The sequence below is a fragment of the Protomyctophum bolini genome, assembly GCF_963924005.1.
Source record: "Protomyctophum bolini genome assembly, chromosome: 19".
NCBI lineage: Eukaryota > Metazoa > Chordata > Actinopteri > Myctophiformes > Myctophidae > Protomyctophum > Protomyctophum bolini.
The window spans coordinates 36798087-36814550 of NC_137880.1; the positions used below are offsets into that span (position 1 = coordinate 36798087).

General features: G+C 44.2%; 1 protein-coding gene across 1 annotated transcript in view; it reads right to left on the reverse strand.

The window, feature by feature from the left end:
* Window positions 1-16464, reverse strand: part of LOC308334314 (E3 ubiquitin-protein ligase RNF19A) — a 33249-nt gene that overhangs the window by 14519 nt on the left and 2266 nt on the right. The window contains 2 exon segments of the mRNA XM_080791002.1: window positions 4560-5119; window positions 8178-8882. Coding sequence (XP_080647128.1) covers window positions 4560-5119; window positions 8178-8342 — 725 coding nt within the window. The 5' untranslated portion in view covers window positions 8343-8882.

Below are 16464 nucleotides of genomic sequence, written 5' to 3' on the forward strand. Positions count from 1 at the left end.
CAGATTCATACAAGGTTTCTGACCTGAGATCAGATTCTAAAAAATGTCAGTCGTTCTTCGATTTTTCAAAAATAGCAGACCTACAAGCTCGTAGCGCGCCACTCGGTGGCGCGCTACGAGCTTGTAGATCTGCTATTTTTCAATAGCTAAAGCATAACATGATGCCAACAACAAAATGGGTTCCCGGTCAGAATGGGTTAAATGTCTTTGAATGCCTTTTCATGCATAATGTATTGTAAAGCACCTTGAATTGCCTTTGTAAATGCAAAGTGCAGAAAACATCCTATAATACTAAAAGGTATATACGTACTGAAAGAGCGCACAGCCATTAACCTAATGTTGTTGAACTTATTTAAACACATTGTACAAATTGTACAATGCAACACAATGCCGTAATCTTGCAGCATAATAGTCCGGCAGCCAACAGGCTTTTATTTGTTCAAAGGGGGGGGGGGACATTTGGTATATCGTTTTTCATACATTCATGAATCCATCTGCTGACCGACTGTTAGCATTGAGACATTTGTTTTATAGGGGGTTATGTTATGTGACCATACCTTTAACAACCTAATATAAAGCAAAAAGTTCAACATTGAATTATGCTTTATGTTTAAGTTGTATGTGACGTGTCAAACTATAGGGCTTTTTCATGATTCTGAATTAGTGAAAGTATTAGTGTTTGCACGAAAACCACTCCTTGGGTTAAATTCGACCATAAGCCACTTGCCCAAAAATGTGCCCAAATGTGCTGACCTCGACACATTTGTGATGACGTCTACGGCCGTTTTTTTTAGCCCAAGGAGTGTTTTTCGTGCAAAACTAATGCTTGCAATGGATTCAGAATCATGAAAACCCCCTGGTTTGACACGTCACATCATTGCGAACGCAGTGAGCACTTACTATGAGACCTAGCAGATCATGTCTGTCTGTCTGTGTGTGTGTCCGTCTGTCCCGCTTTTGTGCCCATATATGGAGCTGAGTGATTACGTCACCATGACTCAGCCATAACCATATAAGGAGTCCCCAAAGCAGCTATACGTCCAAAACCCAAATATGTACGAGCTGCGTTCGCTTCCCGCGTTTGCGCGTCTTACTGGTGCTACTTAAATAAGGGCCAGGCATAATGACATTTAGAAAATGTTGCTTTATATACTGTAGGTTGTAGCTTGTTAATGGTATGGTCTGTCACATAATGGTCTGTAACCCCCTATAAAAAACATTGCTCAATGCTCACAGCCGGTCAGCAGGTGACTTCATGAAAGTATGTACATAGACAACATTTTAGGGCCAGTAAAAAAAAATCACACACGTGTGAACTGAGTGGTGCAATTCCCCCCTACCCCTCCTCCCCCCTCTCTCTCTCTCACTCTCTCTCTCTCATTAGAGACACAGCACTACCCCTCTCTCTGTTTCTTGCGACCCCTACTGGTATAAATAAGTCACATACTCGTGCTCATTCAGGTACACAAACAAACAGGTACACAAACAGGTACACGGACATTGCTGGTTGTAGGAGTGGTTGCACCACTCAAAAACATCTACCAAATTTCCCACTCCACACCCCTGGCTGCCGGACTAGCATGTTATTACTAGTAATGTTTGGACATGTGTGCATGTGCACCCACCACACACATGGACATGTGTGTGCATGTGCACCCACCACCACGCATGTGCATGGGAGGGAGGGGGGGGCGTGGTGGAGGGGGCCAGAGGAACAGGAAGGGGGGGGGGGGGGGAGTGGGCATGGCAAAATTGAACAACAATAAGCCCATTAATTACTTCATATTAGACTACGCACCACTGTGTCAATCCAAGCTCACCAACTAACTGACCACTTGTATACCAAAAACAAATCCAATTGATTATCATTCATAAACCACTACACCAGGATCATCCATGGAGCAGAAAAGTGTAAAATGCTAAAATCGAGTTTATCGTGTTCGAAGTATAGGAACACACACACAGTCACACACACACACACAGAGAGCTCAGAGCTGACATAATCTCCTACGGTAAGCTTCTGTCACTAAGACCGCTAGGAATGTGCGTATGCTAGTAGAAACATGGCAATACACAAAGTCATAGTTGCGAATGAGCAGCTTATGTAATAAAAACAACAACAACAACAATTCAAATACTTTCAGTTCAGTTCACCCACTCCAGAAATGTATGTATCTATCGTTCATTCAAATCAAAAACAAATGATCAAAGACAAAGTAACCGCATCGTAGAGACAACAAATTGCATACAGTTTTGTCATTACAGTACAACACAGACTAATGGGCATGTACACACACGCACGCACACGCACGGGCACGAGCGAGCACACACACACACACACACACACACACACACACACACACACACACACGTACAGTTAGACAGACAGACAGGCTACTGGGCATACAAACATGCATACACGCACGCACACACACACAGTAGTACAGTTAGACAGACTGACTACTGGGCGTATACGCACGCACACGCACACACGCACAGTCGCACACACACACACACACACACACGTACAGTTAGACAGACAGACAGGCTACTGGGCATACAAACATGCATACACGCACACACACACACACAGTAGTACAGTTAGACAGACTGACTACTGGGCGTATACGCACGCACACGCACACACGCACAGTCGCACACACACACACACACACACACACACAGTCACACACACGCACACACACACACACATAAACCCCATTATGACTTCCCATTAGCCGGCCCCTCCTCTCTCCCTCCCACATACGTCCAGCACTGGGCAGCAGCAGCATGTGCTCTTAGTCATGTCCATGTGTCTTAGTCATGTCCATGTGTCCTCCTCAACAGAACATATCTTAGTCATGTCCATGTGTCCTTATCAACAGAACATATCCTGTACACTAGCGTGTTCTGTTTCTATCTGTGGCCCGGAAAACAAAGGCATTACACCATTCTGAGGGGGAACCCCTTTTGGTGTTTTAAGCATTATGTTACACTTTAGCTATTGAAAAATAGCAGATCTTCTGCTATTTTTGAAAAATCGCAAATCTTTGCATATATATTCTTTCAGAGAGAACGTTTTTAACTCAAATCGTCGGCGGCCAATTACATATAATCTTGACATGAAAATGTTTGAGAACGACTGACATAGAAACATGTCCGTCGTTCTCAAACATTTGTCAGGATCTAGAAGACATTAATTTGTAGAATCGTTCCCAGGTCTTTGAAAAGTGTCTTTCCAGAGCCTGTACCTTCAACCTGACATGCCTCCTCCGTCCCTTGAACGTCAAATACGGCATTAATTTGCAGCATATCTTTGCGTATGTACAGTAACAGTATAGATGCAATATTCAGCCCAGCAACTTAAAGCCTTAACACGCCTGTGGCGGGATGACAAGAAACAGGCCGGGGGCAACAGAACAGGGGTTGCCATAATGGCAGACTTGCTAGAGTGATATGAACAGAATGAAGAAAATCTAGAACTCTCTATTTACTTCCGTTTATGTTGCTAATCACTGGCAACCACCATGTTATAAAAGCAATAATACTCCTGAGGCCATGACATATCACAGCTGTAGGTATTTAACACCCATACTGTAGCTGTGATATAATCGCAATATACCACATCCATCCAAAATACCAGCTGCGAAGCAGAGCTGGTCTATTTCCTCTCAGGATGGCTTCCGTGACCAATTTCTCATTGGTTGCCGTAGTCACGACCTATAGCGTTCTGATTGGCTGCCTCGTCTCTAAGGCCGACGACAACCCATCGTCTGAACGGTCACGCGCAGCCAGCCAAGTTAGGCAACCAGACACTTTTTGCCTCTAGCCGACCTCTCAGCCAATGGGATTGGGATTGCATTGCAGCCAGCAAGTTGCAACAACAACCCACTAGGTCTTCATCACCTCGCACGCCAATGTTATTTCACCAAGGGATTCTATCTAGTCTGCGGACCCCCACGCCGACCTCCGCGGGGACCCCCGCTGTACCCGCGGACCCCCACGCAGGCTACCGCGGGACTTCTTTATACCTGCCGGTCAAAGGCTTAATGGAAAAAGCACCTAATGATGAGGAAGATAAAGATGATGATAACGATCTACATCAGTGGTTCTCAGAATGGGCCTCATGCCTCTGGGTTCCTTGAAGGGGCTTCCAAAATGGCCCTTATATACCGCTCTGTAACTCTGACGGGAGACCTTGAAATTAAAGCTTAACCCATTTTGGGCAGGAACCCCTTTTTTGGTGTTAGCATTATGTTGTGCTTTAGCTATTGAAAAATAGCAGATCTACAAGCTCGTACGAACTTGTAGGTCTGCTATTTAAAAAAATCGAAGAACGACTAGCATAGAAACACAGCTTTTTCAGAAAACTGTCAGGATGTATAGAAGACATTTTTAGAATCTGATCTCAGGTCAGAATGGATTAAGAGCCACTGGTCTACACTCACTGCTGCTGCTGCTGCTGCTGATGATGATGTAATTATGCAAAGCCAGTGGAGGCCGCCTGGCTGTGATCGTGGCGGTGGTGAATAATTCTGCCGGTTCTGAACCATCCTCACCTGCAGTCGGGCGCGGGGCACCAGCGCGTGTCCGGGTCCGCCGCCAGGAACCGCCGCAGCTGGTACTCCTCGAAGCGCTCCAGGAGCGCCCGGTCGTCCAGGATGGCGCGCACGTCCAGCGGCGCCAGCGCCTCGGGGCACTGCGGACAGGCGATGCCCACGCGGCTCTCCGAGATCTCGATGCGGAGGTAGCGCCGCAGGCAGTCGGAGCACGTGCGGTGGGCGCAGGACGACAGCCGCGGGAAGCTGCCGCGCGGCTGGCTGAGCAGGCACAGCGGACACTCCTCCTCCGGGTGTTGCTGCTGCTCCTCCCCTTCCTCCTCCAGGAGCTGCTCCTGGCTGGAGGAGGACAGCGCCCCCGACAGGACGCCGGTGGAACCGCCGCCGCATTCCGCCGTGGTGGAACCACCACCGCCGCATTCCGCCGTGGTGGTGGTCCCGCCTTCCTCCTCGCCCGGCGGATCAGCCGCCGCGGTGGTGATGCATCCTCCTTCTTCTTCTCTTTCTGTTCCAGAGACTCCTGATCCTCCTCCAGCCTCCTCTGTGGTGATGTTCTGGTCCTTTTGATGGAAGGAAGGAAGCATAACGTCAATACATTGGGAGTTGCATCGGTTAACCCATTCTGACCTGAGATCAGATTCGTACGAGGTTTCCACTGGACACACACTGGTCTGATGAACCCATTCTGACCTGAGATCAGATTCTAAAAAAATGTCAGTCGCTCTTCGATTTTTCAAAAATAGCAGATCTACAAGCTCATAGCGCGCCACTTGGTGGCGCGCTATGAGCTTGTAGATCTGCTATTTTTCAATAGCTAAAGCATAACATGATGCTAACACCAACATGGTTCCCGTTCAGAATGGGTTAATCAAAACGACAGATTAAAAGAATACTCACTTTTAATAAAAATTGACTGATTTTTTTATTTTCAGAAAATAGCAAAACGTCACAACATGCTGTGAGCTTGTAGATAACATGCTGTGAGCTTGTAGATAACATGCTGTGAGCTTATAGATCGGCTATTTCATAATTTATTCTATTTTGCGAGACATTTTCGCGTGACAAAGTATAATAGGGCTTAAGCAGATAATCAGACTAATCAATTTAGTCTGAGAGTTATTTATGAAACCTTCATTTTAATTTATTGTTTATTCATTATTAATTTGTTGATATATTAACCCAATCTGGGCGGGAACCCATTTTGGTGTTTTACCTACTCAGATCGGGAACCCATATTTGGGTTCTGTACAGTATGTACACTACAGTATTCAAAAATGTAAACATTTTGATTCTGCAATATAAATATTTGAAGTTTTTCAGAAACCTTAGATCAGGATTTAGAGGCGTTTTTAGAATCGGCCTCAGGCCTAAATGGGTTAAAAAATACAAAAAATATATAAAAAAATCAACTAAATTACTAGATTATTTGAAAAGAATGAGAGAATAATCGCTACGAAAGTAATCGATAGTTGCACAAGAAGTAACACCTGTGAGGCCACTCTACACTTATTCACAAGACAAAGAAAGCATTGTTTCAAAGTTGGGATTCGTGGTTAGCTCAGGGAATATGTGTACCTGTGAGAGTACGGGTGTGCTGTGAGGGGATTGGATACTCATTTGGGTTATTATGTGTACCTGTGAGCGTATGGGTGTGCTGTGAGGGGATTGGATACTCATTTGGGTTAATATGTGTACCTGTGAGCCTATGGGTGTGCTGTGAGGGGATTGGATACTCATTTGGGTTAATATGTGTACCTGTGAGAGTACGGGTGTGCTGTGAGGGGATTGGATACTCATTTGGGTTAATATGTGTACCTGTGAGCCTATGGGTGTGCTGTGAGGGGATTGGATACTCATTTGGGTTAATATTTGTACCTGTGAGCCTATGGGTGTGCTGTGAGGGGATTGGATACTCATTTGGGTTAATATGTGTACCTGTGAGAGTACGGGTGTGCTGTGAGGGGATTGGATACTCATTTGGGTTATTTGGTTCCTTGGCAACAGAAAGGATTGAAATTACCTGGTAATTAACCCATTTAGACCTAAAGAACGATTCTACAAATGTCGTTCTCAAACATTTTCATGTCAACGGACCCCCAAAAATATATGTATTTGGCCGCCGACCCCCATCTGAAAATATGCTGTTCCAGGGACCCCCCCAGCCCCAGAAGCAAAGATGTGAGTTAAAAATGTTTGCTAGTCTGAAAGAATATATTCAAACATTTGGGCCACATTTTCAGAATTTCTCAAAAGTAGCACTCGGTGCTGCTCTATGAGCTTGCAGATCTGCTATTTTTCAATAGCTAAAGTATGACATAATGCTTAAAACACCAAGGGTTCCCCGCCCAGAATGGGTTAAACAAACAGTCTAATGGATTTGGTTTATGTAGATATGGGGTTGACGGGAAGACGGGAGCAAGCATCAGTTAATGATCTACATTCTACGATGTCTCCCCAGGTGCATGTACTCAAAATTAGATATTTGTTTTTGAAAGCAAGGTGAAGTACAGATATAATACTCTGATAATAAATAGGCACAAATCAAGACATTTGGCCTTTCCCTTTATCCCTAAACGTATCTGCCATATTTTACCATCTTGAAAAACATTTAGTTTTTGTTAATTATGTGGTAAAAGTGTGATTGTGAGACATGTTTTGCCATATACTGAAGAATGAAGAGTGAATGAAATCTCTATTTCTTTGACCAGAGATAACAAAAGCAACAGCTGAAGATGACTGACAATATTTGTTAGTAATTATTATATAATAATTAGCAAGTAACACATAGTTTTTAGGTTCTAAAAAAACGAAGTACTTCAAAGTACCTGACTGCACTCACTCACTGACTCGCCCACTCACTCAGACAAATCTAGAAAGACCTGCACAAGATTCTAAACTTGCTGTTGGGTGGAAAACATGTCCAAAACTGTTACTTTTCAGGATTCAGAACAGTAATGTACAAACTCAAAAAGCCTCGTAGATCGTCTATTTGAGCTGTTTGTGTTTGTGTGACACTTCATCAAACTACAGTTTGACGAAACTACAGTTTGACGAAGGGCATAGATTTGTTTTAAAAACATGCAAGGGATAATATACAGTACACCGGCAAGAATAGTAGTAACAATAAATGAAGTATTTCCTTGTTTACGGTAACTAAAGTATTCTATAAGTGTTGCGCTGGGTGGACAAGGTCGCCTCAGAAAACAAGGAAGCGTTGATGAAATAGATTACATTTTCACCGGTTACTGCATTGTCTCGCTGTATTTCTCGCTTCAAAATGTTTCAAAAACATTCTTGAGAGCAACGTTTAGTCGTAAATTACATGGTGTGTTTTGTTGGATACGGCACAAAATCAATAATATGAGCAGGTGCTCTGAGCCTTTGATTAGACAGATTAGACAGTCCGTTATTGAGCCGTCCGGGTCATTATCCAGAACTAACACACTGCTGAAATTCAGTGAATGTCCAATCAGAATCAAGCATTCGACCGAGCTGTGTAATAAACACAGTAAAACATACGGAGTTGCAACTAGGTTTCTGCCCGACGACAGTCGACGTTACGTACCCTAAACAGTAAACACAAGGCTCTCTCTCTCTCTCTCTCTCTCTCTCTCTCACCTGCTCTGGATGCTCGCTGGGCGTCAGGGTGATGGCCACCTGGTCCTTGGGCCAGGCGGCGTCCGTGCCGGGCCGGGCCTCGGGCCTGCTGGCCTCCGCCTTGGGCTTCCTGCTGAAGAAGTTCAGAAAGCTCAGGGGCCCCGCCTGGTGCTTGGGCCTCCTCATGGTCTGGAGCGCTCTCTGGAGCGGTCAGAGGAGCGGGAGCGTCGCTGGGCTGGTCAACGACCATGGGCGGGATGATTGCAACTGTGTGAGTGTTATGTGTGTGTGCCTATGACGAGTAGTTTTGTGTGTGTGTGTGTGTGTGTGTGTGTGTGTGTGTGTGTGAGTACGTGCGCGCGTGTGTGTGTGTGTGTGTGTGTGTGTGTGTTTAAGCGTGCGCGGACACACAGCCGCACACAGCTCGGCTTCTCTTCTAGCAGCTCTGGTCGTGTACGAGACTAGCTAGAGTGAGACAGACGGTAAACGAGAGGGCCGAGCATGATGAGGTAATCCCTGATGGAGGAGCAAGAGAACATCTCCAAACCGGATCTCTTCCTTAATAAAGGCCATCACGGGAGTTGGGTTTCTTTTTCCCTCCTCTTCTTCTCCTCCTCGTCGTCGTCCACACCACGCTCGTTCTGAGCTAGTTCAAAAAGATGGCCTTCTTCATCCTTTAAGTCCCCCCCTCTCTCTCTGTGAGCGCAGGCCAGGCAGTCCCTTATCCTGCAAAAAGAGAGTACAATATTAACCTATTTTGACCTGAGGACAATTCTACAAATGTCTTCTAAATCCTGACAGTTTTCTGAAAAACCCTATGTTTCTATGTCATTTTCATGTCAAGGACCCCCAACAATATATGTAATTGGCTGCCGACCCCCCATCTAGAAATATGTTGTTCTAGGGACCCCCCTCCAGAAGCTAATATTTGAGTTGAAATGTTCGCTCTGAAGGAATATATATTCAAAGATTAGTGCCACATTTTCACGTCAAAAATAGCAGACCTACAAGCTCGTGGCACGGCACTCGGTGCCGTGCCACGAGCTTGTAGATCTGCTATTTTTCAATAGCTAAAGTACAACAATGCTTAGAACACCAAAAAGGGGTTCCCACTTCCCGCCCAAAATGGGTTAAAAATGTGCAGTGCAAATAATTCCTTTGCACGCTTCAGAGGAGACATTATGTATTGAATTATACTATGCAAGCCTTGGTTGGCTGGGAACTGCTAAGCAAAGAAAAGGCAAAAATCGCAGGGAATGGAGAAATTATGTATGTCAAGGGAAAACGGAAAATGTTCCACACCGGTGACTAAATCATCGGTTTTGCCAAACAAAAAGAAACATGATGAAGCTGAAATTATGAATATTATTATGACCACATTTTTTTCACGAATCAGTTAAATCCCTCATGTTAAAGAAATAGTCTCCAGCATCTTTTTTGTGTCAAACCTCACTGTGAAATAAAAGCTTTTATTACCTCACACTAATGTACGGTCGTCACAAGTAAGAATGAGGGGTGATAGTTTGCCAAGCTGCTCATGGAATATCTGCTTAAAAAAGGAATGGTAAATGGTGCATTTATATAGTGCCTTTATCCAAGGCGCTTTACATAGATTGTGCATTACATTCACCCATTCATACACCGATTGCGGCGGAAGCCATGCAAGGCACCAACCAGCACATCGGGAGCAATTTGGGGTTCAGTGTCTTGCCCAAGGACACTTCGACATGTACACAGGAGGAGGAGCCGGGATTCGAACCACCGAGCCATGGATCATTGGACGACCTGCTCTACCTCTTGAGCCACAGTCGCCCCAATTTATCTATTCTACTGTAAGTTTCATTTTTTTAATAGTCATTCATTTCAAAATTGGGCCAATTCAAACAGGCAATGGCGCAAGCAAAACAAAAGGAAAAAAATAAATCAGTGATCTAGGCTGCACTCATTCTTGGGCACGAGCAATGAAGTCAAAGGGATGAGACACACACAAAGTAAAGGCCAAGAAAAGATGGACAGACGAGGTGATGCTGGTGGGTTGAAGAGGAGGAGGCCAGGCCCCTCTCTGCCTCTTCCACCAGTCAGGGGAGGAGGTGACAGAAAAGACAGCGTTCATTCTGAATCCATGGGGTGACACTAGCGTTCATTCTGAATCCATGGGGTGACAGCGTTCATTCTGAACCAATGGGGTGACAGCATTCTTTCTGAACCAATGGGGTGACAGCATTCTTTGGTAATCAGGCACTGTGAGCGAGCCAAAGGGGAGCATTAGTTTGTTCACATAACCCCAGCCCAGAGTGATTAAAACAGCTCAGCTGACATCTCTCTCCACACTGACACTATGTGAAATGAGTCTGTGAGCTCTTTTAGCTTCCCAAATCCCAATTAACTAACCGGTAATCTTATGTAAATGTTAACACAAAGCTGGTTAAAAAAAAAAACATACAAAGCAGCCTCCTTTTAGATAACTCCTTAGGTATATAGTATAACTTTACAAATAAATTATTTGTTTCTTTAACTTAAAAATTAAGTTCTATGACATGCAGTTATACGTTGCTATGTTTTACTTTGTTTGAATAGGAATACACACAGAAATCTGTATTTACACAACATTTGCATAAACATACACAGTTTTCTGCTTTCAATTGCAATCAGGTTGTGTAGTAGTAGTAGTATAGTGATCTTTTTGAGTGGTGCAACCACTCAAAGGAACAGCAATGTCCGTCTGTCCCTTAGAGAATGTGACTATGAGTACCAGTAGGGGCAAAAGTGGCGCTGTTGTGCCAGAAACAGAGACAGAGAGATAGTGTTGCACTGTTGCCTGCTAATGAGAGAGAGAGAGAGAGAGAGAGAGAGAGAGAGGCAGGGGGAGAGGGAGAGGGGAGCTGCACCACTCAGTTCACACGGGTGTGATTTTTAGCATACACAAGATGATGTGAGCAATATAGCTTTTTATCATTGTGACCGTATAGGTCGCAGTTTACTATGAAAACCTACATTTCCATGTCAGTCAGTCACATCTCATGTCAGTCTGTCAGTCACGCCTCTACGACCATATATGGTACTCCACATCTGACCTCAAGGACACCATGTCCATCTGACCTCATCAAACCCTTAGATCTCCATATATGGAGCACGTCCTTCCTCTTCGATGTCACCCTTTTGACTGATACCCGTCCATTCAAAGTCATTAGCACAACCGCGCCCGGCAGCCGGCGAAAACTAGAGTTCTCAACAGGCCCAAATATTAAGGCCCGGCCCTACCTGGGCCCTAACTGGGCTGGCACCAGGCCCTACCTGGGCCCTAACTGGGCTGGCACGAGGCCCTACCTGGGCCCTAACTGGGCTGGCACCAGGCCCTGCCTGGCTTTACCAATTAGCAAACATTTTACGCTCTACCCGTCCACAAAACGTCCCCAAAACAAAGTTCCATATATGGGCAGCCATTAACCAGACCTGTGGGTCACACTGAAACTATCCTTTGTAGTCTCCATATATAACTTTTACATATCCCTGTGATCTCTGAGATCTCTCAGAACTTCTGAGATCTGAGATCTATTCGGAACGACACTATCTATTCTAACTTCCGAGATCTCTCAGAACTTTATATATCAATGAACTACATTCACTGTACTTTACATCAGCCATCCAACAATGAACTACATTCACTGTACTTTACATCAGCCATCCAACTCTTATAAGAGCCTACTGTACCATGAACTGTGTGTACAGTATATGACAGATATGTGGCTCATTTCTGACCTTGACTTTGAACACCAATTTGCACATTTATGTCAAATGATAAAGAGTTAGAGAACTACTACTTGACCATGGCCTTGATTTGTTGATTTGGGATTTTAGGACGATAATTATGGCATATCGGAATAGAGTAACTGTGTACAGACTATAGTGACATACACACAGATAGTCTCATTGAAATAGATTCACGATCGCTTCACGACTCAACAAATTACTAGTATGACGCTACAGTAACTAAACAATACTGCGGTGTCTCGCTATGGAAACGCCACCCAACAGGTAAGATTCCCTTCCCTGGAGAGCGAGTGAGCCAGAGAGAGAGAAGACCTCGTCACACAGCCGGGGGAGGGTTATAGAAGGAAGATACACACCTGTGTGCACCTGCTTGATACTAGGCTTGCCCCCTGTGAGGAACCGCCCCACTGGAGCAAACACTATAACGAAACTAGAACTGAGATGAGAGAACATATTGATCCAGTTTTAGCTTCACTGCACTGGCTTCCGGTTGTTTTTAGGACTGATTTTAAAATTATTTTACTTGTTTATAAAGCTATCAATGGTCTCGCACCTTCCTACCTACATGACTGCCTGCCTAAATATGTCCCAAACCGCCCCCTATAACTCACATTCTCTCATGTCTCTCTCATAACATAGACTTACCATGTAATGAGAGAAGGGAAAGTTCTAAGTTACCGGTATATGGGTATATATTTATTTTTGCAAAAATAAACAAGAGAGATAATATTGTTAGGTCAGGTTAAGCCATATGCCCTCACTGCAACAACTCCGTAACAAGAGTCCAAGACCCAGTGAATCATTTACTCTTTTCAAATGACACACTAATATAAGCCCGTAGACACACTTTTCATGCCTTAACAGTTAACACTGATACTTTATGTTCTCAAGCTTTTTCATGTCAAGGACCCCCAAATGAATATGTTTTGCCACAGATCCCCTCCTGAAAATATTTGTTGCCAATTATTTTCCCAAGTTTTTGGTTTATCAAATGACCAATATATATATAGGTTAAAGGGCTGTATTTTGCGTGTCTTAATTAAGTACCAGGTCTTATTCCCTAACTTGAGTAAACTAAAGACCTGGAGGTGTGGTCAATGCTCTTTGGACACTCAGAATACCCAAATGGCATTGATCACGCCTCCAGGTCTTTAGTTTACTCAAGTTAGGGAATAAGACCTGGTACTTAAGACACGCAAAATACAGCCCAAAGTGTTTGAAGTGATTTCTATGATTAATTCATTCATTCATCTTGCAAGGGACTTATAACCCCCCCCTCAAGGACCCCCAGAACCCACTTTTACAGTATGCTGAAAAAAAGATAACGCAGCTTTCACAACTAATTGTGTCATCTTCTCTTGGTTGCTAATCCGCTCTAATTTCCCCAACATCCATATTCCACGGAGACTGACTTTTGAGTCTGCAGTCTGCACATCCGAGGACATGCACTGCTGTAGAAAACACACACCAGAGAGTACAGATATTCTGTATATTCATAGAATAAATCTCTCTCACATAAACACATCAGAATTAAAGCTTGCTTATAGTTCATCGTTAACTTCTCATTGTAAGGGAGTGGATTTTTCACTCGGCACATTCACAGTTTTTAATCGTTACCGGCTTGCATGGATCTCACACTGATTTGGCTCGGTGAGAGTCACTGTGCAGGCCAGGCAGTTCATACTGACTGCACTGAAAATAGGTTTAGACGAATACTGAACATTAATGCAACAGAATCACTACAATATCTTGAGACACACACACAGAGCCTTATACTTTTCTGCTAGATTAGACAACGTAGGGAACGCAGTAGTAAATACACTCGCATCACTTGAGACATGTCAGTGATGTTTGATTCAAGAAGACCCTTTACATGAACAGGATTAGCCCCATATATCACTCCTTACGATATGTGTGCATTACATCTGAAGAATTCTATTTCTAATATCAAAATATCTTCACCCTCCCCCAGTAAACCATCCACGCTACTGTACTGACCCTTTTCCTTTCACTCCACATACCCTTTATAACAACCTCACCATTCTTTGTGCGTCTAGACCGGACTATTATGAATCGTTGGGCAAATGTCACCCAAAATAAGCCCACCCACCTATCAAAAGCCCCAGAAACAGAACACACTCTCGCACACACGCACGCACGCACGCACACAGCTACATAACCACACACACAATAGCTACATAACCACAACATTCAGTTGCCAATAACTCAGTGTGACTCTCTTCCAAGCTGCTATTGTTCTGATTTTTGAAAATGTTGTAAAAGAAAATTGATATTGTTGTCACAAATACACGGTCAGGGTCACAATATCAATATCGAGGTTGCTCAAACATTTGGTGACATTTGATTATTTATTATTATCCATATTGCCCAGCCGTACTCAGGAATAATCTGAATCTAAGTCTGTCTACCAGAGGAGCGAGTTCACCAACTTCATCAAACTCTCTTCAACTATAAGCCGTGTGGAGGGGAAGAGGAAGAGGAGGTGGTGGTGGTGAAGGAAGGAAGGAAAGAGGGGAGGGGGAAGGGAGATCCTGCTTTAGTTGGTTAATGTCCTTCTGCAAATGACCCCGGGGAAAATACACCAAGAAAGCCATGGACACAGATGCTGAGAGAGGAGGGGAAACACGTCTTCAGTTTATGGTTTAATGCTTCTCTTTAGAGAGAGTGTGTGTGTGTGCGCGTGTGCATGTTGCCGTGTTCGTGTGTGTGCGCGTGTGTGTGTGTGTGTGTGTGTGTGTGTGTGTGTGTGTGTGTGTGTGTGTGTGTGTGTGTGTGTGTGTGTGTGTGTGTGTAGGCCTGCGTGCATGCGTGTGAGTGCGTGGGCGAGCAACATGGACTATGATCATGGTACATTTGGTACATCATGAAAAGCTCGTGGTGGTGAAGGCTACACAGGACATACTGTAGCATCCACTAACACATTGACCTATCGCTTCAATCCAACCCAACACTTTTGATGCTGTGCTTCACTCCCTTTCCTGCAGGAATCCTGGCCAGAAATATCACATGAATAAATATTACATAAATAAATCCATAAAAAGGAGATTCTTGAGAAGCATTGAGGACGCGGATTATTGAGAATTAAGTGTCCCAAAATCCAGTGAATTGGCAAAATTGCCAATGAATTCTAAATCTGCATCAAATTAAAAGTTGATTCCTTTCAACAAACTCTTTATTAGTTTGCTAGGGCAGTGCATGAAAAGCCGCAAAGCTCACCATAGTTTCCTCAAACAACACAGCTTTTTTCCCCCCTCTAAGGCCAGTGTTATTATGTTATTATGTACAGTTACAGTAGCAGGGGTTATTATGTACAGTGGCAGGGGTTTGGCCACCAGGAGAGACACCTAGAGACCGTCAGAGGATAGGTTACCATGGTACTGTGAGGCAGCCTTGTTGTTGAACAGGGGGGCCATGGTGGTTGTCATCATCTCTGGAAACTGTTAATATTCTAAATTCATTCATTCGAACCTTTATTTATTCTCATAAAGACATTGAGGTCACCCTCATTTGCAGTGTCGTCGAGATACAACATTTCAAAACACTAAACAAAAACCAGAACAGAACAGCAACATTTCCTCATGGCGTGACGTAGCACGCATGTTTAAAAACAGTTGCAGACACTGTGGGGGTAAGTCTGCAATCAAAGATTTAAATTGACCGTTATGGTTACGGGAGAACAGATCTTTAATCATTTGCTAAGTGATATTATTAAGTAGTCATTCACTTTTAGGACATTTCAAAATGCAATCTGCAACCAAGTATAAATCAAAGCCATCCCAGCAAGCACGGTCAGGACCTGGGCGAATTAGTGACCCCTTGATTGGGGCCAAATCAGGTCAAACCAAGACCAAGACATCTGGGCCAGAATATCACCTGATTTCAACCAGCATACATTCTGCCCACTCTAAGACGGACGTCCCTGGATGAATCACAGAGAGTCCGATCGAGGCCAGATCAACTTAAGTCATATCATAAATATAGTCAGATCTGGCCCAGAATAAGCTATATTATTTAAACTGGTGGAGACGTCCTGGAAATTATGTGATCTGACCTAGTCCTGATCGTAAAGATCATCCCCATATGGGCTGTGATCTGGCCTAGTCCTGAACGTAAAGATCATCCCCATATGGGCTGTGATCTGGCCTAGTCCTGAACGTAAAGATCATCCCCATATGGGCTGTGATCTGGCCTAGTCCTGAACGTAAAGATCACCCCCATATGGGCTGTGATCTGGCCTAGTCCTGAACGTAAAGATCATCCCCATATGGGCTGTGATCTGGCCTAGTCCTGAATGTAAAGATCATCCCCATATGGGCTGTGATCTGGCCTATAGTCCTGAACGTAAAGATCATCCCCATATGGGCTGTGATCTGGCCTATAGTCCTGAATGTAAAGATCATCCCCATATGGGCTGTGATCTGGCCTATAGTCCTGAACGTAAAGATCATCCCCATATGGGCTGTGATCTGGCCTATAGTCCTGAATGTAAAGATCATCCCCATATGGGCTGTGATCT